The sequence below is a fragment of the Lissotriton helveticus genome, chromosome 2_1, assembly GCF_964261635.1.
Source record: "Lissotriton helveticus chromosome 2_1, aLisHel1.1, whole genome shotgun sequence".
In the NCBI taxonomy this organism is placed as follows: domain Eukaryota; kingdom Metazoa; phylum Chordata; class Amphibia; order Caudata; family Salamandridae; genus Lissotriton; species Lissotriton helveticus.
The window spans coordinates 361,587,194-361,611,899 of NC_136059.1; the positions used below are offsets into that span (position 1 = coordinate 361,587,194).

Here is a 24,706-nt window from a genome sequence, read left to right on the forward strand (position 1 = left end):
AAACTTTTAATTACATTGTTGGTAGTAATGCATCTTTAAGACTTTACAATAACCCATCTGGAATAAACATCCTCCAACACCATAGCAAATCTTTTATCCTCCGGCAAGAAATCCATGGGACCGATAAAGTCCATAGACACTTTTTCCCAAGGAGCACCAGAATCATCCTTGCTCAGAGAACCCATACTCTGTGTACTGATCTTTAATCTCTTTTCGCTCTCCCTGCGCAATAAACAGTTTTCCACCCACACTTTACCATCATGGTCCATACCTGGCACCAAAACGTAATCTTGAGTCGTTTCATGGTGAGAGTATGCCCCAGATGCCCTTCATGCACTAACAAAAACTAACTCTTTCTGAGACTTACAGGAGGTACATACCTCTCTCCTCTCAGCACTAAATCGTCAGATGTTCCGATACTTAACTCATCTTGCAACTTAACATAACATCTCGAAGCTGGACTGACATCACCCTCACGCTTCCAGCTAACTCTGATACACTTCAGCAATTCTCGATATGTATCATCCATCTCAGCCGCCTCCTGCCAGTCTTCTTTGGTGATTGATCTACATCCATCCTCGAATGCATCCTCAATACTATCTACCATACAAACTAAAACTTCATCATACAAACCTTCCCCATTACTAGCAAGAGGAAGTCATGACAGCCTGAACATGCTTTCACCCAGCTACATGTTCCCCTTCGTACTTTTACTCACCTAACTTGGCAGCAAAATGCATAAGGAGAGAGGAACCCTTATCCTTACCATCAGGACTCAAAATTTTAAGCAGTGGCTTATGATCAGTCCTCAACTTGAACCAAGTGCCCCATAAGTGCGCACTGAATTACTGAATACCTCATACGCCACCCTCTCAATTACAGCATAATTCCTTTCTGACTTAAAGGTCCGTGATGCAAAAACTACAAGTTTCTCTTTACCACTCTTTTTTTTTTTTTTTTTTTATAAACCTTTATTTGTACAGAAAGGATATACAAATCTGGGCCTACAACCAGTCCGGCCGGCCACGACACGATAGAGCAATCAAGAAATACAGAAGGAAAATATACAGAATCAATCATAATGGAGCGCAATCAATACAGCCCAAAAAGGAGAGGGGAAGGGAAGGGGGGGAGGATCTGGACGGCCCGCAAACAGGAACAAAGAAGGTTAATTTTTATAATATTACAATAAGGAGTATAACAGGCTCGGTTACAGCATAAATGAATCCGGGTTCCCAAAGCAAATCATTGGCTACAAAAAGGCTAAAGGGCAGCAACGCGGAGGAGTGGCACTACAGTATACATCAGTATGAAAACAGATGCGGTTAACACAAAGCAATATTCAATTAGACTCATCTTATACACATCCACCACCCAGTAGTACATCGAAACAGAACAAAGGAACCGGAAAATCAACATCATTAGAACTAACCCATCATACTAACCTTTGGGAGAGAAAAAAGGAAGAGGGGAGGGGAAGGAAGAGGGGAAAAAGAAAAATACAGACTGAAAAAGAAGAACGCCGCGCCGATACAAGCACCCCGTAGCAAGGACACATAAAAGAGCAGGATTATTAGCAACGAGGAGGGGATGGGAGTCGCAATTGAAATGCAGCATAACCACAAGAAGGAGAGCAGTGATGATACTGACCCCACCCCGATCATACCATGGGAGGCAGGGACAGACGCGGCGCTCCTATAAGAGATACAAAAGGGCCATAGAACTAAGAAAAATAAAACAGCAGATAAGACCCATCCCACCCAGCACCCCTACAGAAGGCTACAGCCTACCCCCCTAGCAGCGTGCCTGTCGCCCTAAATCAGAACCCGAAATGTAGTAGAGACAAGAGAGAGAAGAGGAATAAAGAGACAAAAAGAAGGACATGAAGACAGAAAGAAATAGGAGGGAGGAGTAAAGGAGCAGAGACAAAACGGTCGGCCTCAGCCCTCCGCCCAACCATACAATCGTAATACGTTTAAACGAAAACGACACAATCTCGAGCGTCAGAACTTACAAGGGGGTCACCCACAGCACTATGTATACGGGCAACTGCGCCACGGACCTGTACACCAGCAATCCACCGGGAGCATTGTATCTCACCCCAGGCCTTTCCTAGCCACAATTACCACCCACCACATGACAGCGGGAAGTGAGCAACACGGTGCGGGGCAATCATACGAATGAAAAAATTCTGATAAAAACGTAGGCCAGGGAGGTCAATCCATAGGCAAGAGAACAAAAGTCCGGGCATGCAGTTCAAGTGTCCCAACAATGTTAACAAGGGCAGTAAAAGACAGGAGTTCAGTCTCGCCGTTCGGGAAAGCGGGGGTTCCCTTGCAGTACAGAAACACGACCTCATCAAGGCAAAGATATGCAGCAGTCCACCATGCTCCTCGGGCACTCGGGTAGGATCGGGCCCCAGCACGATATCCAAGTCCCCGAACTCCAAACATTGAAGCGCAGGAGGTTCCAAAGCCACTTGCTTGCATACCTGTTGACGGACAGCGGTAGTAACCCTCGTCGTGACCGAGGGGGGCGAGGCAGTGGCATCACTGAGAGGAGAGGGGGCCATGAAGAACCGTCCATCTAAGATGGCGGCGGACCGCACCGATCCCCCATGGGCACCAGGGGCCAAAGCCGCAAGCAAGGATCGTAATGCGCCAAGAACATCGCCAATTGTAGGCTCACGTACACATGACCAGGCCCCCGTGCAGTCCAGCAACCCAAGTCCGCCGTCTTGAGGATATCCGCGGCCTGGCTCGACGGCCGCCATTTTGTAGGTTCAGCCTCGTCACCACCCTCCGCGACTCTCGGATCAGTCCCACAGATGCGGACCCCTTCAGGTATTAAGGGGGTCCCAGTAATGGCAGCCTTGGTGCAGAAAGGAGAGCCGCCAAAGTCGGGGGTCCGCCTGTACTATCGCTGGCGTGTCTGACGAACAGAGCCCGGGCGCGAGGCTCCAGGGTGGATGGACGGAGCAGCGGCGGGGGGACCCCTTCACACGATCAGTCCTCTGAGCACCGCGCCCCGCACCAGCCTCACGGCTGCCAATGCAAGCCTGGATCAGGACCACCAGGATGCTCGCACAATGGCCTCTCGCCAGTGGCTCACGCTCTCGGCCGGGGCCAACGTTTACATCAACGCCGGGCTGGGTCCAATAGGCGAGGCCCCGGTCTCATCACCGCGGAGGCCCCGGTCCCGCCGGGGCACAACTTCGGAACCGCGGCACGCAGGAGTCTCCAGGTCAGACGGTGAGTAGGAGCAACACGTTACGTTTCTGTTTCTGCTCGAGTGTGGCGTTTCGGGGCAGGATATGCGAGTCAGGCCGGCAGGCTGACGGAGCCGAGCTAGAGAGCGACCATTACGATCGCGAGCTTGGCTCCTCCCCCCTCTTTACTCTCTTGACTTGAGACAAAACTCCCCAATACCATGAGCACTGGCATCCACCGTAAGTAAAGTTTCCTTCCCTACCTCATTGGAGGTTAATATTTCAGCATTTATCTATTTCACTTTTAATACACTTGAACGCTCTGTCCTGATTAGCACCCCACTGAAATGTTTACCTTTCCTAAGTAGCTCTCGCAACGGTTCAGTCTTTTCAGCAAAGTCACTCACAAATTTTGAATAGTACTCAACTAACCCCATGAATGACTTTAGTTGATCTTTACCAGTGGGAATGGCAGCCAACTCAATATATTTTAACAAGTCCTCTTTAGGTTGTACACCATGCTCTGAAATAGTATATCCTAAATCCATTTGTGCATTTGCCTTTCCTTAGGGTGAGACCAGTATCTTTTAGTGTACTAAGTACCCTATTTAAAGTCTTATTATGTTCAGTTCCATTTTTTGCTGTTATTAAAATATCGTCCTGGAAATAATACTCCTTGCTGACACCACCAAACAAATTATGCATCATGCTTTAAAAAACGCTGGTAACGGACGCCAGACCAAAAGGAGTCCTTTTGAACTGAAAAATACCATCCATGGTAATGAAGGCTGTAAACGCTCTTGACTTAAGGAACAAAGCAATTTAGAAGTAGGCTGATGTTAAATCTAACTTGGAAAAAAAACGTAGCTTCATTCATTAGTAATACCATCTCTGCTATGTTAGGCAAAGGCAAACGGTCTGCCACTATACTCTGATTTCATGATCTCAGATCCGCACACAATCTCAATTTTCCATCCTTTTTATTTGCAATAACAATAATAGAAAGCCATTCCGACACCTCCACTGGCTAAATGACCCCCCTTTTGCATGTCAGACAACATCTTTCACTTTACTCCTAATAGCAACCAGAATCCTTCTCAACCCATGTCTAACGGATTAAGAACCCTCTTTTATTTTGATTTCGTGAACATACCCTTTGAGTTTACCCCCACTTTTATCAAATACTTTAGCATGTTTGGTGAGAATAGATTCAACATAGTCGCTCTCCTGTATAGACAAGAGTTTCTCTTCAGAGCTAGGATCCAGAACTACATGCAAATCATGTTGTTGTACCCACCCGAAAAAATGCCTGCACCATCCTTAGAAACGTACATTTTTCCCACAGCTGTCCTTCCTTTGAGCTCAAATTGGGTGTCTACGAACCCCTCAATACGTATGGATTCTCCACCATAACCTTTAGGTGTAATTTTACTACTGCACAGTACAGTATTTGGCCATTTGTCTTTAAAAACGCTGAAGGGTATTATTGTATACGTAGAGCCTGGAACAAGTATTAATTCCACTGACACCCCATTCAGGGTAAAGATAGCCTTTGGTCTCTGTATTTTCACCCTAATATTGGACTCTATACACAACACAATGTCAGAAATAGGATTTGCATCATCATCAAACACAACTCTATTCTTTGAGAAGTCTTTGGTAACTGTAGCCTGATGTCCCCTCTTTCCGCATTTCCTACAATCTTTTTTCTTTCGCAAAACAGTCTCTAATGTCCGCTGCATGAGTAATGCTCCTGCACCTATAGCAACCATTAAAATTGCCTGTGCCACTAACTACCATTTTGGGTTTGGCTCTAACTGGAGCTGCTTTTTATTCATTTGTATGTTTAGTTTTGACAGAAGCTTTTCTTTCTTTCCAACTACATTTACAAAGTCCTCTTTTCTTACTTCTAATCTTTGCATTTCCCTTATGCACGTATCTGACTTGTGCATGATTTTTGCTATGGCCATTGCTTCTTGCAAAGTGGGATTCCTGGCTGCCCACAGTCTTTCTTGCATTCTTTTTTTTAAATATTTAAAGACCTTTATTGCACAAGATTTCAGTTACACAGCTTTGGTAGCCTACAACTCATGGGGCCGGCAGCATAGAGTGGCGTTCAGATGAAATGTAACAAAGATAACACAGCCTTTTGGCCGGCAACCCTGGGGTCCGGCGGCGTAATGTAATATTACATGCAGACATCTCGTGGCAATGGTGTGTCTAGTAAGCAGGTCTGTGGGTTTTATTTACTTTATCTGTTTGTGCTGCTGTGGATGTTTCGATGTGTCTCCGGCATCTGTGCTATATGAGTAGGAACCCATGTCCATCGTATGGTCAGGGAAGAATTACCTTTGTCAGTTACTGCGTGGACTGGTATTAGGGGAACTGGCAATTGGTCATCCGGGAAATCGACATAATGGCTACCCAGAACCACGGCAGGAGCACCCTTCCTGCGCATCGTCTCCCGAATCACGGGAACTACTTGAACTACTTGAAGAGAATAAAACACTTCCCCTTTTGATTAAGTAACTGCCTTTTATCTCGGTCATTTGACCTTCACTCAATTGGGATCTTCAAGTATCACACTTTAAAGTTCAACCTACATACGGAACAGTAACTCAGGACTGGACCATTTGTCCAGACGATTATCTTTAGTACACCTGGTCTCGAGTGGAGCCGGGTTGGAAATATCACCGGCACAGCGACCTGTGGCCATATACTCTCCGACTACAGCCCTGAGGAGTCGCCAAAAAACTCTGTAACCTTTTTGGCGACGAAACACTTGTTGGCTGGCTATCCACAGCATTAAAGAGGAACCAGTTCACCAATTGTCCTCTTTTTCTGCGAATGTGGATTCTGAACTTTTAAATGTCCATTGAGACATCATTTCTGTACTTTCTTTGGTTGTGCAACGGACCTCTTTTCTTATAATGGCTACGGGTGTTTGATGGTATAGCTCACTATGGCTAGAAAGTAATCACATGAGGGGGGCAGTGTCGAGCAGGGACCGCCGCTTCCAAGGCCGATGCGCCTAGCTATCTGCCGTGTGTGAAGTCCCCCAGTGACAGCTGTGTAAGTATGGATGTGAATGGCAAGAAGCCTTTCTTGCATTCTTTTGGTTTTGTATTGAACTAGAAAGTGGTCACAAATCATTTGATCTGTCATAGGACCAAACTCACATTGATAGCCAGTTCTTTTAAACGAGTAACCATCTGATCAACTGTCTCACTCGCTTTCTGTGGTAAAGAATAAAACTTGTGTTGTTACATCACAGTACATTTACTTGCTCACTGTAATGCTTTTCCACCTATTCTTAGCTTCTAGGTAAGGATTATCAGTTGACCATCAGCACCCATGACTTCTGGTTAAAATTTAAAAGCATGTTGACCTTCTTTACCTAAACAATTTAACGATAAAGCTTTTTTCCTAGCAGTGGCTCTCTGTTTTGTCAGTGGCAACAACTGGGTAAAATGCATTGGGGACCATCTACTCTTCAGACACCAGCCGACACTGACAGCTGTCACACTAGCTCCAGTGTCTCTAAGACACCTCGGAGTCGCAGGCCAGGCCCTTAACTGGCTGCAGTCCTTCTTAGAAGGCAGTATGTTTCAGGTGGCAGAGGGTGCCACTCAATCCAAAGCATGGCCCCTCAATCATGGAGTGCCCCAGGGCTCCTCCTTAAGCCCTACCCTTTTTAACGTTTAAATGGAGCCTTTGGCAGAAATAGTGTGCCCCTATGGCTTTGAAATTGTAACCTATGCAGACGACACCCAATTAGTGGTGGCCCAGAACCATCTCGAGGGCACGTCCAGTTATCTGGGCAGTTGTCTGGAAGTAATAACCACATGGATGGCACTTTCCCACTTAAAATTAAATGGGGAAAACACAGAACTGATGTTTCTGGGAAAATCCATCTTACCCAGAGCCACCATTGACTGGCCGTCCTGCATGGGTCCCCTCCCAGAGCCGAAAGACCAGATCAAAAGTCTTGGAATATGGCTTGACAAGAACCTAAGCTTTAACCAGCAAGCCACCAAACTTTCTGCCATCTGCTTTGGTCTGATGAGGATGCTGAGAAAAATCGTGCCTCTCCTCCCTTTGCAGGCCCGGAGGATAATGGTGCAGGCAATCATCCTTGATTACGGGAATGCCCTCTATCTGGGCGCTCCGGTGAGCTCTATTAAAAAACTCCAGGTCACCCAGAATGCTGCGGCACGTCTCCTCCTTGGACTACCCGAAGACACTCGGGGACTGCTGCCTTGAGGAAACTACACTGGCTGCCCATACAGGCCAGGATAAAATTTAAGGCAATGTGCATAACGCACAAAGCCATGTGGCAAAAAGGCCCTGCAATGATTTGTTCCTTAGTCACCCCGTACCACCCTCCTAGAGCTTTACGCTCCAGTACTACTTTTCTGGCATTAACTAGAAAAATCAAACGAGCCAAATGGGGAGGCCGTTCCTTTTCGTGGAACGCTGCCTCTGACTGGAATTCCCTACCTCTCACTTTGCGTAGCGAACCTGATCTTCTTGAATTTCGCAAAAAATTGAAAACGCTTCTTTTTCAGTAATTCTTAATTGGCAGCACCCCCTTCCACCCTTCCTCAGCGCTACGAGGCCTCCGTGTAGAAATGCGCTTGATTAAACTCCATTTCATTTCATTCGTTTCATTTCATTTAAGAGCCTCCACCCTTTCTGGAACTCCCTCTGTTTACCCTTGTCCCCCCCACTCTTCTGCTGGGGACCCTGCCCACCTTTGGCGAAGTCTTCCACATGACCCTTGTGGACCTGGGTGCTCACCCAGCGGTCCGCCTCCTCAGCAAGCTTCCTAGGGTTAGTCAGCTTGCTATCAATAAGGTGCTGGTGTAGCTCTGGAAAACAATTACTAGACAAGTGCTCCCATGCCAACAAATCATAGAGCCCCTGATAATCATTCACTCTGTTACCCTTCACCCAACCATACAATGCTCTGCAAAAAAGTCACATATTCTAGCTAAGTGCTAGACTCCAGTTTCTTACAATTCCTAAACCTTTGTCTGTAAAGCTCAGGGGTCAGCCCATACCTGGTCATTAAGGCTTCCTTCATTTGCAGATAAGAATTCTGATCCTCAGAAGGCAATTCCAATAAGGTATCCTGCCCATCACTGAGGAACCGCCCCCATAACCCCGCTCCCCAATCCTTCTCAGGGACCCGGTGGGAGGTCATAGCTACCTCATAAGCCTTAAACCATTGCCCAATACCTTCATTCTACTGAAACTCCTTAATGACATTCTTGGGTATAAACAATCTTGTTTCCACAGGCATGGACGGTGCGCTGCCACCAAAGGGAGACATTTCTAAACTCTTAGCTTTCAATTCCAATTCCCGCAACATTCTCTCATGCTCCAAATGCATTCTTTTTTCCTCCAAGGCCAACTTCTTATTCTCCAACTCCATCTGACCACCTATTTTGAGCTTGGCCAGCTCCATCTTATGCACCCTAACTTTCTTGGGGACGGGTCCTTTGAAGAGACACTGCTGCCTGCGCTGCAAGGCACCTTCCTCCCATCTAGGCCCACTGGCCCCTTTAGCTGCCCATCTAACTTCTCTACCTCCTCCTTAGGCTCATCAGGATGCTCAGTGGCATTCCTAGATTCTACCCAGGCCTTCATCACCTTCTGGTATTCCTCTTTCTTGGTGAGGCCTTTCATAGAGACTTTACATTTCCTGAAAAGCAGATTTGAGGTAAGACACAGTGTAAGTGTCAATGCTATCATCTTCAAAATCAATGTCAACAGATGCAATGGATGCTGCTTTGCTCATGGTGAAAAACAGTTGGTAGTTCTCGAAAAGCAAAAAGAAGTTCCAAGGAAAATTCTACCAAAAAGTATGTGGTCGCGTTAGGGTCTGCACTCACTAGTAGTGTACATCAATCACTGTATATGAATCACAAATGCAAGTCCAAATCCTCCCCACTGACCACCAATGTTAGAAATGGGGGTCTCTAGTTGGCAGAGGTAGGTACCTTTGTCCAAATAGGGACCCTTGCTTCTAGTCAAGGTAAGGAGCTACACTTTTAAAATAAGCCCTGCTCACCCACTTTGTAGCTTGGCACGAGCAGACAGGCTTATCTCAAGAGGCAGCGTGTAAAGCATTTGTGAACACATACAGCAATACAGTGAAAACACTACAAATGGACACACCACACCAGTTTAGAAAAATAAGTAATCTTTACTAGACTTAACACTAGACCAAACAATAAAAATCCACAGTACTGTAATCAAAAATAGACTTTAAAATGGTAGAAAATAGCTTATTTCAATGTAGATGGTAAATGCAACAGTTTACTCTCAAAGTACCTTAGATGCATCACACAAAGAAACAAAAGGGTCGCAGGGAAGTTGACGTGCCGTTCCTTACATTCAGGGAAGTGGATGTGTCTGTTCCTTACTGCTGCGCAGGGGAGGTGATGCTTCGCTTGATTACTGTGTGGAGAGTTGATGCGCCGTTTCTTACTGCGGCCCGGTGATGATGCGACAAGATGGCGCCTCAATGTGATGCGACGATCCGGTGCGATGCAACCAAATGACGTCTTTGATGCGATGCGACAACGTTGGATGCGATGTGTGCACGCCTGACGGCCATGCGGCAAACTCTTTAAATTCTGAGCCGTGCAGGCCCTGCAACACGCTTCTCTGGTGATGCGACGGTGACCTCTGCGGCGGCGACACGCTTCGGCGGGGATGCGACACGCTTCCTCAATGATGCGATGGCGGCATGCTCCGGCGATGCGACGGCGGCGATATGCTTCTCCTCGTTGCGTCACGCTTTCAGCTCCCAGCGACACGCAGCCTTCTCAGAGGGCCCAAACAACAGGAGGCACCTCTCTGCAGGCAGAATTCCCAGCAAGGGGATTCAGGGGAGCTGGTGGTGAAGTCTTGCATCCCTGGAGGCAAGCACAATTCAAGCCCTTGGATATTCTTCTTCAAGATTGCAAAAGTACACACACAGTTCCTTTTTTCCTTTCCTTGGCAATAAGGTAACCACTGTGGGCCAACCCCAACAGCACAGCACAGGGCAGTCACCTCCTTCAGCATCCTTGGCTCTTCTCCTTGGCATAGGGTCGTCTTGATTCCCAGAAGTGATCTAAAGTTCATTTGTCTCTGAAGGCAGTCTGTACCTAGTCCAAACCAGTTCTGGGTGCACTCTGCCAGTGCACAACTTCTTCCTTTGTCAGTGTGGGCCAGGGTCCTCGGGCGCACCACAGGAGGTGGAGCCAGCAATGTGGAAGGCAGACACAGCCCTATTCAGCCCTATGTGCTACTCCTCCCACCACTCCCAATGCAGATAGGTCTATTCAGCCTAGTGCTGACTCACCCTGTCTCCTGGAGCCACCCCAGCCACTGTCATTCACAAACCAGACATGGAATACACAAACCTAGCAGAGGCAGGCTGGATGGTTAGGGGAGAAAATACCTACTTTCTAAAAGTGGTATTTTCAAACACAGAGTGTTAAAACCAACTTAACTAAAGATTCCTTCATGGAGCCGGAAAACTTTTTGCCACAGCATCCCTGCGCACCGGGGGGGACGGCATCACGCGACTCCGCCCATGAAACGTCAGTGAGGTCACATAAGTCCCACCCCGGCGCGTCTGCGTCAGTTTTTTCCTTTTCCGCGTGCAACAAGAATCCGGTCTCTGTTCGGGCCTGCTTGGGCCCTCTTTTTTCTTTCATCATTGTGATATATTTTGGTGGAACAGTGTGCAAATGCCTTCAGGCTTCAAGACTTGCATGTTGTGTGGGCGTCTTATGTCAGCAACGGACCCACACCTCATTTGCATGTGGTGTTTAGGGGAAGATCACGGAACCACTGACTGTGAGGCGTGCCAACAGCTAAAGCCGAAGTCGCGGCGTGAGCGCCGAATGAAACTGCTCTTGGCGCGTCTTTCAAGGTCGGCTTTATCCCCTCGATCAGCCTCGGCAGACGGTTGCAGAAGCAGCCGTCGTCGGCACCCTCATCCCTCTCCGATGTCGCGATAGCGACGCTCCCCGGTGGGTAAGTGTCGCAGCTTGTCCCCGGGGGCTGGTGTTCGGCCTGCCGGGGGCGTGGGCTCTCCGCGGGTGATGTGGCCCCTCGTGTCGCCCTCCTATCCACCGTTTCCCGGTGAAAGGGCGTCGAGAGTCCAGATGGAAATGTATGCGGCGGCTTTGCAGGCCTCGCTGGTGTCTTCTCCTCCTCCTTCCTCTCCTGGGGCTTCAGCGGATCCCTTGCATTGCGTGGGGCCCTCCACAGCGCCGTCGGTGGCTCGGGTGCCGACTGGCTCGGCTTTGAGGAAGTGGTGCTGTTGGGGTGCGGCCCTTTGGGGGTCCCTCCTTCCGACCACGGCGCCTCTGCCTTGCCGCAACCTCAGCGGGAGTCCCTGTGGTGTCGCGGGAGGTCGCCGGGGCTTGGGTCACATTCCCGAGCCCCGCTCGGTCGCCTGGAGAGGCGGCAGCCTTGACCAAGGCTGAGCTGACGCCGCCACGGCGCCGGAACTTGCTGGACCGGGCAGCGCCACAGGGGTCGGTGGACCCTCCTTGTCCCGCTCTGGGTCGAGGCTGGACGGGGACCCCTTGTCCGCCTCCGGGCTTAGCTCCTCCCTCCGGGCAGGCAGCTGCTTTGTTGGAGGGCGAGTCGGAGGTTGAATCGACCCAGGTGGCACCGCATGGGTCGGTGGGCCACCTCAGTTACATTCTGGGCTGAGGCTGGTGGAGGGCTTTGTGCCACTCCCCTGGTCCCTCCACGCAGGCGGCTGCCTCGTCGGAGGTCGAGCCGCTTTTGTTCCGGTGCCGCCCCTTGACCACTCCAACCTCGCTCCGGTCCCCGGCAATGTGTGACTTGAGGGAGCCCGGTCTAGCGTCTCCTTCGGCGCCAGGTGGTGATGACGTCTAGCCTCAGGCGGCGGCGTACTCTATGGCACGGGACAGGCGCTGAGTCGCGGATTCGACTTCGGACGCTCCTTTTCTCCGGATGTTGGGTGCCTGGTGGTGTCATCCTTCCCAGAGACAGGCCGCCCCGTGGTGGCTTTCTCACCGGCATCTTCGAAGGGCGGCTCCCCGCCATTCCCGAGGTCAAGGTGTTCGCCGGAAGAGCAACAGGTCCCCCACTTTTCAATTCCTTCTAACTTCCAGGTCTGACCTTTGCCCGCCCCGCTCGGCTTCGGGGACGGCCGCCTTAGTTTACAGCCGTCGCCCACGGAGGAGCTGCTTTCTCCACCGCGGGGTCCTATGGAGGTGGGTGCGGCCTTCGCTCACGCAGTGTCCACGGCTGTGGGTATTCTGCGCATGGGTGACTCGGTTGCTCATCTCCTGGTGGACCATCTTTGGGAGGTTCTCCACCAGGGCTCTGGTGGGAGGGAGCTATTACTTCCATTTGAGGGTTCGCTCCTTTACTCCCTGATGGGGGCCTGGAAGCGCCCCACCTCAGGGGATCTGGTGCCTCAACACCTTCTGCACCGGCACCTTCCGGCGTTGCGTGACCCGGCGTGTTTTTCCCTCCACCCCTCCCCCTCCAGTCCACTTTTGTGCACTGCTTTTCCCTCCCTGCCCTAACCATTGTCTCCACCGTCCCGGGAATCACGCTGGCTGGACTCTTGGGGGTGCAACATGTTCGCCTCGACCTGCGCTGCCTTGCGGGCACTTAACACCTTTTGTGTGCTGGCTAGGGCCTTCTCCTGTTTGTGGGACTCGGCTGAGTCCTTGGGATCCACCGCTTCACAAGAAACTATTCAGGTGGACTTACGGCCTCATGGGCACGATGGCTGGGAGCTAGCAGCGTTTATTCTCTGCTCTGGACATCTCTGAGGTGCTGGTCCGGGCCATGGCTTCCTCAGACGCCCTCCGCCACCATGCTTGGCTTCGGGACGGCGTGTTCCCTGAAAATGTTCGGGAGCAGCTGATTGATCTTTCTTTCGATTGCACCCTGTAATTCCATGCCCCGACAGACTCTGCCATCCAGAGGTTCTTGGCAGTGCTCCATACCCCTCCTCCTCCTCCTCCTCCTCCTTACCCCTCCCCCTCCTCAGTGAATGCTGAGTTGATCTGGTTCTGAACCTTCTTCTGGGCAGGTTCCCCTTGCTGTGGGGTTTGTTTTATGGCCACTTGAGTCCTCCTTGCTGGGACTGTGGCGTGGTTGGCTGCTTGACGGCCCCTTGTTGACTGAGTGTTTTTGCTACAGTTGTCTGCACAGACTTGGCCCTGAGATTAGGCCTTCTGTTTTTCTCTTGGCCTGCTTGATCAGCCTTCTGCGTGGGGGTTTTCCTCCTTAGTTCTTTCGTTTTTCCTCTGCTGTGGAAGTTTCTTCCAAAGAGGGTTCCCATGTCTTGGGACTTAACTTACCCTATGTGGAGTAGTGGTAGCTGTTTTATAGCTTGCGCTCTGCTAGAGAGTTCTTGTCGCCTTCGGGCCCCTGCTCTCCATGGCGTTTATGTATGTTGCTGCTGCTTCTTTAGGTCGTGTGCGTGGACACCTCGTAGTAGTGTGACGGGCACTTCCTCGCCTTCCTGTTCCTATCCTGGAGGCTGGAATGATTCTGTGTTTCTCCCTTTGTTAGACGTCGACTGCCTGGTCTTCCTGGGCTCCGGGCTGTTCTTCCTGCTTCTGGTGGTTTATTACTGCCGGCGCCGCTGTGGTCGGTCTGTTTCCTTCCGCCTATGGTGGGCTAGCCTTCTTTTCCCTCGTTTCCTTGGCCCTCTAGACTTTTCTTCTTCCTCTTCCTTGTCCTGGCATTGGATGGAAGCTCTGTTGCCTTGTAGGGGTGTGGGGTGCTTCGGCCTCCCTGCCCTTGTTCTTGGTTCCTCTGTTGTGAGTGAACGGGCTTCTTCAAATCCTTTCTTCTTCCCACATCCCTCTTGGTGTCGGTGGTGTTCTGCTTGTGGGGATCCCCCCTCTTGCCTGGGAGGACAGGGCTCTTCGCCCTGTCCATTGGACTAGTCCCCTGTGGGCCTCCCTGTTATGTCCAGGCTGGTGGGGTCCTTCCGCGGGCTCTCCTTCCCCGTGGGTATGGCTAGGGTATCTATTCTACGTGAAGGAATCTGCGGCTAGTAGTCACTATCAGATGTACGAGTTACTTGCTAACGGTGTATCTGGTAGAGACGATTCTAGCTGCAGATTCCTTCACGGCCTGCCCTTCCTCCCCATTCTGCGAGGACCCTTTGGCTTGCCCTTCTGCACTCACCTCCCATGGATGGCTTGAGTGCGTGTATTCTTTCGCTCTTTGACGAGCCGTTATCTTTCTTTTGTTCCTTCCTCTTCTTGGCACGTTTGAGGCTGGATCTATAGGTACTCCTGGGTTCCTCTGCTCTGGTTGCTCCAGGATTGAGGCTGGCCTTCCTTTGTCCCTCCCTTTCCCTCCCTCTTGTTTCTGAAGGTCCTGGCTCCTCTACTACCCTCTGGGCTTGAGTCATTTGGCTGTGCTCTGCCCTGGCTCCCTTGGGGGGGTGGTCGCACTCTGTGCTGGGGTTGCCTTGGGGGTCTGTCGTTCCCTGTTTGTCTTGGAACTGGTTTCCCTTCATGGGTCTTGGTTGGGGTTGTAGTTCCGCTGCATTTTGTCATGACATTTTGCATATGTTGCTTGGCTTAAGGGGGGGTACTGTTTTCATGACTGACAGGGTGGCTGCTCAGGGCTGTGCTCTGTTCCTTCTCCTTTCCCTGCTTTTGGGTACTGCCGTATTGGCACTGCTCCTTAGTGTTCTTCATTACCATTCCTTTTTCCTTTCTCTTTTTCGCACACTGTTCCCATGCTTCCACAGTTTCTCTGCTGGCTCCGCGTTGTGGCGCGGAAAAGTTCTCAGAAGGAAACTGTCATAGGTGTGCCGGTGTGGGACTTACGCGACCACGCTGACGTAACGTACGCGGGCGACCCTTGGGCAGAGTCGCGTGTTGCTGTCCCCCCGGCGCGCAGGGATGCTGTGGCAAAAAGTTTTCCGGGTCTAGTCTCACGCCTGGGGATAATTCTACATGAAGGAATCTGCGGCTAGAATTGTCTGTACCAGATACACCGTTACTGGAGGTAAGTAACTCGTACATTTTATCATTCTGAGTTCAGGCATACTAAATTTGTTTTTCGACCATGTTCCCTGGGTCGGTTAGGATTATAAGATGTAATCAAACTGCCCATTCTGGCCTATGGGAACAGGTAGCCTTGCAATAGTGTAAAACCAAATTGGCTGTAATTCACTATTAGGACATGCCACACACATCAGGGCATGCCCTACCTTTTACATACAATGCACCCTGCCCATGGTGGTACCTTGGGCCTACCTTAGGGGTGACTAATATGTAGAAAAGGGAAGGTTTAGGGACTGGCAAGTGTGTGCACTTGCCAAGTCGACATGGCAGCCCCAGGCTGTACACAGGCTCTGCAATGGAAGGCCTGGGTCATATTTTACAAGCTGCTTTTGTGGGTGGCACCGTGCCGTAAGCCCACCAGTAGCATTTGATTTACAGCCCCTGGGCACACATGGTGCACTGTACTAGAGTCTGACAAGTAAATCAAATAAGCCAATCATGGAGTCACTAATCCATCACAACAATTTACAATCAGGAGCAATTGCACTATGGCACTGAATAGCAGTGGCAAAGTGTCCAAAGCATCTAAACCAGCAAACCACATAGCAAAAATACAGGAGGCAACAGCAGAAAATGGAAGGGAGACCCACGCCAATGGTGCCAGGTCTAACACTATGATGTAGAACAACCATGCGCCTCTTATTTGGATGGCCCTACACCTCAGGAACTTTTTTGGGCCCCACGGATTCAGGAGGGGCCCCTTATGGAATCCCCACTGGGTTCGCCCTCTGCACCATTCGTGCCCCATGAATCCGTTGTTGGATATGAAGCAACTCCACAGCGACCTTCCACGAGCCTGCTCAAGTACAGTGGTTCCCGGTGCCAATACTGTCCTGTCGCAGCGCCAACCCCATTATTTTATTATTTTTAATAACAAATTGTGTTCATTTTCTGCCAGTTATAGTACTTCATGCCTGTGCAGCTTGACGGTGAATATACATGTATGAGCAACATGAGTCAACAAAACATACATTATATATCATGGTACATAGCATGCACTCATACCATAATCGGGGCTAAACTTGACTTAGATTCAGTCAGGTGGTCATTGAATTGGTATCTAGCTTGTACGTCATTGCAGCACTGACCCCATCACCATTCCTGTCTTCAATACGTAGCCAGATTGGCATTAGCCTGTACCATGACCTCTCAGTCGGAGACAGTGCCTTTTTTCTTTGCTAACCCTGGAGAGGTAGATGATTGGGAGGAGTCTGAGGGCCCTTATACATTCCAACACAGGCTCACATTGAGAGGCAGGATTTGCCATCATCTACCCCACTAGCAGTCCATCAGACAAGTGGGTCCATCAAACCTTCCAGAGGGGGCTACTCCATCACCTTCCTGTAAACTCTTCCACCAATGCGAGCTTCTCACACCTGCACCCTAGTGAGCCACCACATTCCCTATACTTGGTATTTTTAAGCCTGCCTTGGAGGGCTCACACCAGTCTTTGGTTTCCGCTGGGCTTCCTGAATGATTCTCACTCTTGCTTCCATTCTTTCCCTCCTAGTTTACGAAAAAGGCTTTCTCCCTTGAACCTCTGTCTCTGCTGCTCTACTTTTGCGTTGACACCACCGTCAACCTACTAACGTCTTCTCCTTAGTCCTGCTGCCGCCATGCTGGTTCTTTCCATCCTCCTCCTATGTATGACCCTTAAATGATTCCTCCTTTTCTTCTGGTGCCGTATTTGCCTGATACTGTCCTCGGAAGCCCTTCTTCCACATATTCCCCCTTCAACTTTCTACACCCGACATTTACCTTTTTGCTAAATATCAATGATATATTCCTAAAGGTACATGTTGTTCAGCGTGCACAATACTGCTCCATATACATAGGCAAGAAAAGGTTTAGACGGCACCACTGTGGAGCGCAGTACCAAGTCATATTCCTGATTGCGACTTCTTTTAATCTTTTGCTTGATGCCCTAAAGAATCCTTACATTTTCAGGTTTTCCCATGCTGCCCCCTTTGCAAGCTTCGGTTTTGTTGTGCCTTGATGTGATGCGGTTACTTTGACTAGCTGTTTTAAATGAAATTGAAACATGAATTGGTCACTAAGTAATATGGCAGAAAAGTGTTTTTTTTTTACTAATTTTGTTTAGGAAAAACTTCATTCCATGTTATCGAGTCAACACAGCATTGTGTAGTAACTTGACTTTATTAGTGCTATGCCTATTGTTGTGACTCTTCGCACTCAATTTCTATCTGAAATGAACTAACCTGTGTTTTTTATAATTTCAGAGGAGAGTGAACAAGGAGATGAAAAAAGTAAAGAAGCTTCGAAGGAACACCAGGCGTGTAGCAAGTCAGCATCTAGCTCTACACTGAAGAAGAATTCCTCAAGTTCCAGCTCTGGGTAGTGTTGTTTTCTAATATATACTGCTAGAGGGAAACCTATGTATGGTATAACAAAAGTCTTAAGAGGAGGACCTGCGTTAGGAGCAAACATTTCAGAGAATTGGGCAGCAATCCCAGTGTGACGAAATTAAATTCCGCCTGTTTAAACCTTCCATATTAGGAGGTGGCTCTACAAAACACGGAAAAACAGTATTGAAAACCAAAACAGAAAAAAAGATGTTGCTGCAGGTAGTCCGAAGCTCACAAGTGACAGTAAAACAAACCGCTGGAAGAGCAATTCTTTGTTAAAAGGGCCACTGTTGTCAAAGTGAAGTGGTTATGGGGTTTGCTTTTTAGGTCTCGGCCTGGCAAAAGCAGCGCATGCGCTGCTCTCATCATACGAGAGCTTTTTGGAATCAATACGATTCCAGAAGTCGTGTCGCGGCTCCACCTCCATTTTTTTATTCGTGGGCGTCGTTTTGCATTATATAGATTAGGCAAAACACAGTGTAATGATTGCACCGGAGGCAATCGTTACACTGAGGGTTGCCACCCTGTCCGCTTTTGGCCCCGCCCACAGGGATTTGATCTTTTACTGGCGGCGGGAGACAGTCTCTCTCAATTAGCCTCTAAGCACTTTTTATCTCATTACCGTTTGCCTTCAACAATGGCTGACGAGGTTTTTATTTCTCCCCTTATCCCCCCCGTTGTCCTCCCCACCGCTATCAACCCTCTGTGTCATCCGCCACCCACGCCTTATGCTTTTAATGCAAATGTGTAGTTCACTGAAAGCCGGCGAGATAGACCGTGTTGGTCTGGGAGACAGGCTGCAGACAAAAAAAATCCTGCTTCATCAGCCTTAAAGATTGTGGAAATTGTGTGGCATAAGTATGTGGGTCCTCACTCGATGCACTGGGGTGTAATCAGAATGGCAAGGGTCTGTTTCTTTTCCTCCTCTCACTGCTTTTCTGCCATCTCTGACTGTCTCTGTTCCTTTTTTGGCTACCTCACTTCACCAACTGTCCCTCTCCCTTTTCTGATACTTTTGTCTGTCTCATTCTCTTCGCTCACTCTTTCTCTGCTCTGACTGATTCGTCAGTCCTATGTCCCATTGCCTCACTCAGTTCTCCATCAAGCTTTCTTCCTTCCCTCCCTGACAGCTGCGGTCCCTTAAATCATTGACTTTGCTGTCTCTTCTCTGCCTGCTTCATCAGTCCTGTGTCTGCCTTACTTCATGGACTGCCTGTCTGCGTGCCCGACTGCTGCGCTCCCTTGTGTGACTCATTCACTTCACGTTCTCTTTTCTGAACACCTTACTATTTCATCCCCGTGGCGTGACTGTCTATTTCTTCTTCTCCGCCGACTGCTTTCCTTCCTTCTATGGTGACCTCAGTCGTAGTAGTGCAAGCAGTCACACCTTACACTACTGTACTACTATATGGCTTGCCTTTTATTAAGTTAAAGCCATTTGCTTTGCTATAAATACCATTAGCAAAGCAAATGGCTTTAACTTAATCAAAGGCGAGACCTATTGCATTTTCAATGCTTGTTTATTTTAGCCAGTATCAAAATGAACGCTGTACAACTAATCGTGTATGCAAAAGATTACTAGATTTAGAAAAAACATTTGAAAAATCCCAAAGCACACAATAATAAAGTAGCTAAAATTTACTGCACATGATGAAAACACAGTAAAAAAACAAACTGTGTTCTTTAAGATATATTTCAGAAATGTAATGTTGTAAGTATAACACAGATAAACCTAGCTTTAACTAGTTCCAGAAAATTAAATGCTCTGGACTGGTTTTGTTTTAAATAGGAGGGGCTCCACTTCAACGACTTCACTCCACAGTAAGCTAAGTTCCCTTTGGGGTACTGTGATAAATATCCTTGCCTGATCTACTTGTTCGGTGAGAGACGAATTATTAGTTTGCTCATACCAGAATAGTTAGAGCAGTACTGGTGCCACAGTCTCTGTTTTTTCTTTTTAGATCTGTTGTATTAGCTTTAATTTAGACACTTTGTCAAGAATCAATTACATTTCCAAATGATATAATTTTTCGTTATTCGAGTAGCATCTTTCCTTGTAGATGTGTACAGTAAAGATTACTGTGTGTATGCTTGCATCATAATGTCCTTTTTTAGGTCGCAGCCTACCAGCTGCGCTGTCTGGTTTGCTAAAGACACCGTGGGGACTTTTGAAAGTTGACCTAGGAATGCATTCCGCCCGTTGATTTCCATTGGCTTTGTGGTTTGGAGCTCACATTTTCTGGCTTTCTTTTTGCTAGCTTCGTTTTGCTTTAGGCTCTTCTGATTCAGTTTGTCCCTCCTGTTGCCTAAAGCGTGTTTACTGTATTCTTCCACCAACTCCCTTTCTGTAAACAGGCCTTTAAATCTTGTTTTTATCTCATCACATTTACTGTGCATGAAACGACAGAGGTCAAATGTCATGCGCTGTCATCCGAGGGCACTTGTTTACTTTTCTTTCTCTGACTTCAAAGTGTTAGTTTTAATAGTAAAATTGTATGTCCGGGCAAATGTAATGTTCATTTCAGTTAAAACTGTGTTGTCCGTAAGTGCAGTGCACTACCATACCATACTTCCTCTGCTGCACGCCACTCCACTGCACTCGGCACCACTCCCGTCTACGCCACTGCACTCTATGCCACTTCACATTACACCTCTCTGTACCACTGTACGCCAATGCACTTTTCGCCAACCTACTCTGTACCACTTCACTCTTTACCTCTGCACTCTACACTTCTCCAGTCTAGGCCCCACCAATCTTCTGTGCACAGCTCCACTCTACGCTACTGTACTATACTCCACTCTGCAACATTGTACTCTGCGCCACAGTACTCTAAGCTAGTACATTCTATGCCAATTCACTGTATGCCACTCTAATCTACTCTACGCCACTGCACTCTACGCCACTGCACTCTACGCTACTGCACTCTACACCACTTTACTCTAAGCCATTACACTTTATCCCACTCCACTCAACTGCACCCTACCCCGCACCACTGCCCTCTTTGCCACTTCAATTTACTCTGAAACAATCTTCTCAATGGCACTGCACTCTACTCCACTCTGCTCTCAAGCACTGCACTCTACACCAATGCAGTCTACACAGCTGCACTTAGTCACTGCACTCAATGCCATTGCACTCTACTCTGTATCACTGTACTATATGCCACTCTACTTCAATGCAGTCTGACCCGCTGCTCTGCAACACTTCACTCTTTGCCACTCTATGCCACTCAACTCTACAGCACTATAATATACACTGCACCACTCTAACAACTCTACTCTGCACCATTCATTCTAGGCTACTCTATTCTGCACTATGCTTTCCCACTGCACCCTATGCCACTCTACTCTACGCCACTGCCCTCTGCATCACTCTGCTCTGCGCCACTCCACTTTGCACCACTGCACTCTAATAGGCTCCCCTCTAGCCTACGCAACAGCATTCTACGCTGCTGAATTCTATGCCACTGCACTCCTTGCCACTGCACTCCTTGCCACTGCACTCCTTGCCACCGCACTCCTTGCCACCGCACTCATTGCCACTGCACTCTACACCACTGTACTCTACGCTAGAATACTCTGCAGCACTGAACGCTGATGCACTCTACACAAGTCTACGCTTTTCTTTGCCTCTCCAGTGTATGCCACTCTATGCGACTCCACACTCTGCCACTCCAATACACAACATTCTCTGCCACTTCACTCTACAACATTCTACTCCACTCTTTGCCAGTCCACTCTACGACACTCCGTGAGACTCTCCTTTATGCCTCTAACTTTTTGCCGTGCTGACTAGGAGCCCCACTTGTGTACAACATGGATAAAACTCATTGGCAAAGTCAATAGTTATTGCATAAGCTAGGCCTATTGGCTTTGCCAGTGCTTGTTGTTCCAGCTACCTTTAGTAACATTGTAACAGATTAAACCGAAATAAGCAAAGCTAAAAAGAAAGGAAAAAAAATATTGAACAGTTTCATCAGCTAGTACTTGCAATGTGGTTGCCGGCATTTCCCTGGTATATGTTCTATTTTCTGCCTTGTTGCTAATGCATGGCTCCACTCATCCTTCCTAGTGGCTTGTCCTGCTGTTGTTTCCAGTATAAGAGGCAGATTCTGTGTGTTAACTCGTACACGTCTCTGTTTCAGTTTACTAGGATCTTCAAATGTGTCTAGAATTTCGTCCCAAGGTCCCGCTGTTGGTCTCTGCCTCATTCCCTGTTGCTCTTCTCCAAGTAGTATTGCACGATCTGCCGTGGTCCAACTCATTACCTCCCATTTCCTCTGGCTGTGAGACGGCCAGGCCGAGGGTTGCCAGTGCATCAGTAAGGCCTGTTTGGCCAGGGTCAGATCCAGTAATATATTGCCTCCTTTCCTGGTTTTGGATAAACTTCCATACCAAATATATGTCAATGGTGTTGAGGTTTGTCCTACCCAAGTTTTTCCATAGCTATTTTGTGATTCCCCTCCAAAAACTTACTTTTATAGGACAGCTCCAGACTATATGAATAGTCAGTGTCCCCCTGCCTACACATTGGGCTATTCTATTCAATATGCTGGGTGTCAGTTATGTATGGTGCAAATAATTAACTGAATACATTTAAATCTACTACTCCTTGATACCTTCTGATGATATTCTAGAATCTACTCCCTTTCTTTGTCATCGAGTTCTCTTCCAAGTGGTCTGCCCTGGTGTCACTTAGGCTGGACAAGTTGTGATGAGTCATCGGTACCAGAGCCTTGTATAGCCATGAGATTAATATAGACTTCCTCCTAGCTTTTGCAGCACATGTAGGACTTTTATTCGTCTGGGGTTCCATTCAACTAATCCCCCAGATCTTCTTAAGGGAGTCTACCACTGCTTTGTATGCTGTAAACTGATTTTCGGGAAGCCCATTGCCATTCACTAGTTTGGCTAAATCCTAGATTTTCCTGTTTGCAAAGCAGTAGCCCACCCTATCAGCTCCAATTTCTGAAACGGTCCTGATCCTGTGAGATGTGAAGAATCCTCTTTTCTTTATTAGCCTTCTCCCACACCACATCCCTATTTTTACTAGACCGTCGTTTTTTATGTACATTGCACGGTCTGACTAATGCTGCCACCCTTGCACCTTAGGCCTGCACTTGTCCCAGTGGGCCATTTCTTCTGGCCGAGTCCCTCCAACCCCGTTGTTACCCATTGCAATAGTGCTGCCAGGTAATATAACTCATAAACCAGTGACCTCAATACCCTTTCGCTGTTGCACATTACAGGATTTTCAGGGCCCTTCTGTTTCTTTCCCAATTTCAGGTAAACTCATTAAGGAGAGAGTGAAAGTCTCTTAGCCATTTCAATGGACCCTATATTGGTATATCCGTAAAGCGATAAAGTAAGTAAGGCTGTATCACAGTTTTAGTTAAAAAGATTCTGGCCATTATTTCGGTTAGATGACTGCTTCCAATTTCTACATCGCTCTCAGTGTGGTTTACCTTGATTTCTAAATATCTGAAGGCGCGATGCGCCCATGCTATTCTCCAATTCTCTTCTGTCTGGCAGCATTCACAGTATTGGAAAAATTAGGAATGTGCATATTTTGACCAGTTTTTCTTGAGCACCGAAATCATGGAAAAATACTCTAAGCTTCCTATTCTAACCCTATAAGGGCATTCCGTATGTATGACAGCAGTAGATTATGTTCATGCAGGGGGATAATGTGCACCCTATTGTTCTTCCCCTTCTGCATGGCTATCTCAATAGCTAGTGCACACAACAACGGGCAACAGGGGGTACCCTTGCCTGATTCCTCTGGTGATTCGCTATTCACTGACATACACTGTTCTATGCAGACTTTAGCCTTGGTCTCCGTGTACAGTAGACTCATCCATTTAATGCAAGCCTCACCCATGTTCATTCAGTTCAGCACGGGCTGCAAGTAGGCCCAGTAGTCCCAATGTAGTGTATAAGACACTTTCAAGGTCTGTTGTTAACACTATGGGCTCACTGAACTGGTCTTTCGGGGTTTTCCTCCGGGATCCTAAGTGTTCATTGGATATTAAGGAATATACTTTGAGCCGTAAAGAATCCATTCTGGTCTTCAACTACCAACATCATGAGGTGGGGCTGCAATTTCTTACCTGCACTTTACTCAGTATGTCAAACCACAGCCCCAAAAGTGGATCCTGCCCACCAAATTGGAAGCTTATATGTTGGGCCACTGGAATTATGCAGTAGGGTAGCGCCAACATTTGCGTTACAGTTGACTAAATTATGCGGCAAGAAAGGCCAAACTACACAGCATTAATGCAGCACATTTTCTGACAGTATTTCTCCATTATTTTGTAATTTTTTATTCTTGTTTACACTGCTTGCGCATATGTTCCACTTAATTAGTACCAGTTTAAACCCAAACATAGCAATACTATACAGAAAGTTGACCAGTTAAAATATGGGAAGGGCCTTCCACTGAGCGGCAACATGCGTTGCTGCGTTTTTAGTAACGTTTGAACTGTTTGAGCTAGAAATAAAAACATTGTTCTGCTAAAATCTACAGTTTCTGCAGCAGATGATGGATTATGTGGCAAATGGGGCAGATCCATAATTATGCAAAAAAAAAAAAAGCAGCCGCATAACAAATTAGCACAGTGGGTTGTCTACTGAGGGGCACTCACTCTTCACTTCACATGATTGTTAGATGGGAAAGACAGAGTGTGAGTGAGATAAAAACTAGTTTTAGAGCTAGGAGTCATTGCATGATCACATTACACATTAAAGCTTTTTTGGTTAAGGCATGTTAGATCTGTTGTCCTTGGGTTGGTCTTTCCCCCCCCCCCCAACTTTTTGCCTTTGCCTCTCATTTTTGTTGATTCTTTTTGTTGGCCTTAGGACTCTGAGCACTTTACTACTTCTAACCAGTGCTAAAGTACATGCGCTTCTCCACTAAACATGATGACATTGTTGTATACCTGATGGGCATATTTGTTGTACTGGTACGTCTCTTCTAAAGTTATATCCCATATACCCTGGCCTGTACTTTAAAAGCTACTAGTGGGCTGTGCCACCCATAGATG

The 24,706-nt window shown here is 47.9% G+C and overlaps 1 protein-coding gene across 1 annotated transcript in view; it reads left to right on the plus strand.

Annotated features, from left to right (window-relative positions):
• The window catches only part of WDR70 (WD repeat domain 70), a 1,775,496-nt gene that overhangs the window by 117,969 nt on the left and 1,632,821 nt on the right, over positions 1–24,706 (plus strand). The window contains exon 3 of the mRNA XM_078674977.1: positions 17,538–17,652. Coding sequence (XP_078531103.1) covers positions 17,538–17,652 — 115 coding nt within the window. The remainder of the gene's footprint in view (positions 1–17,537; positions 17,653–24,706) is intronic.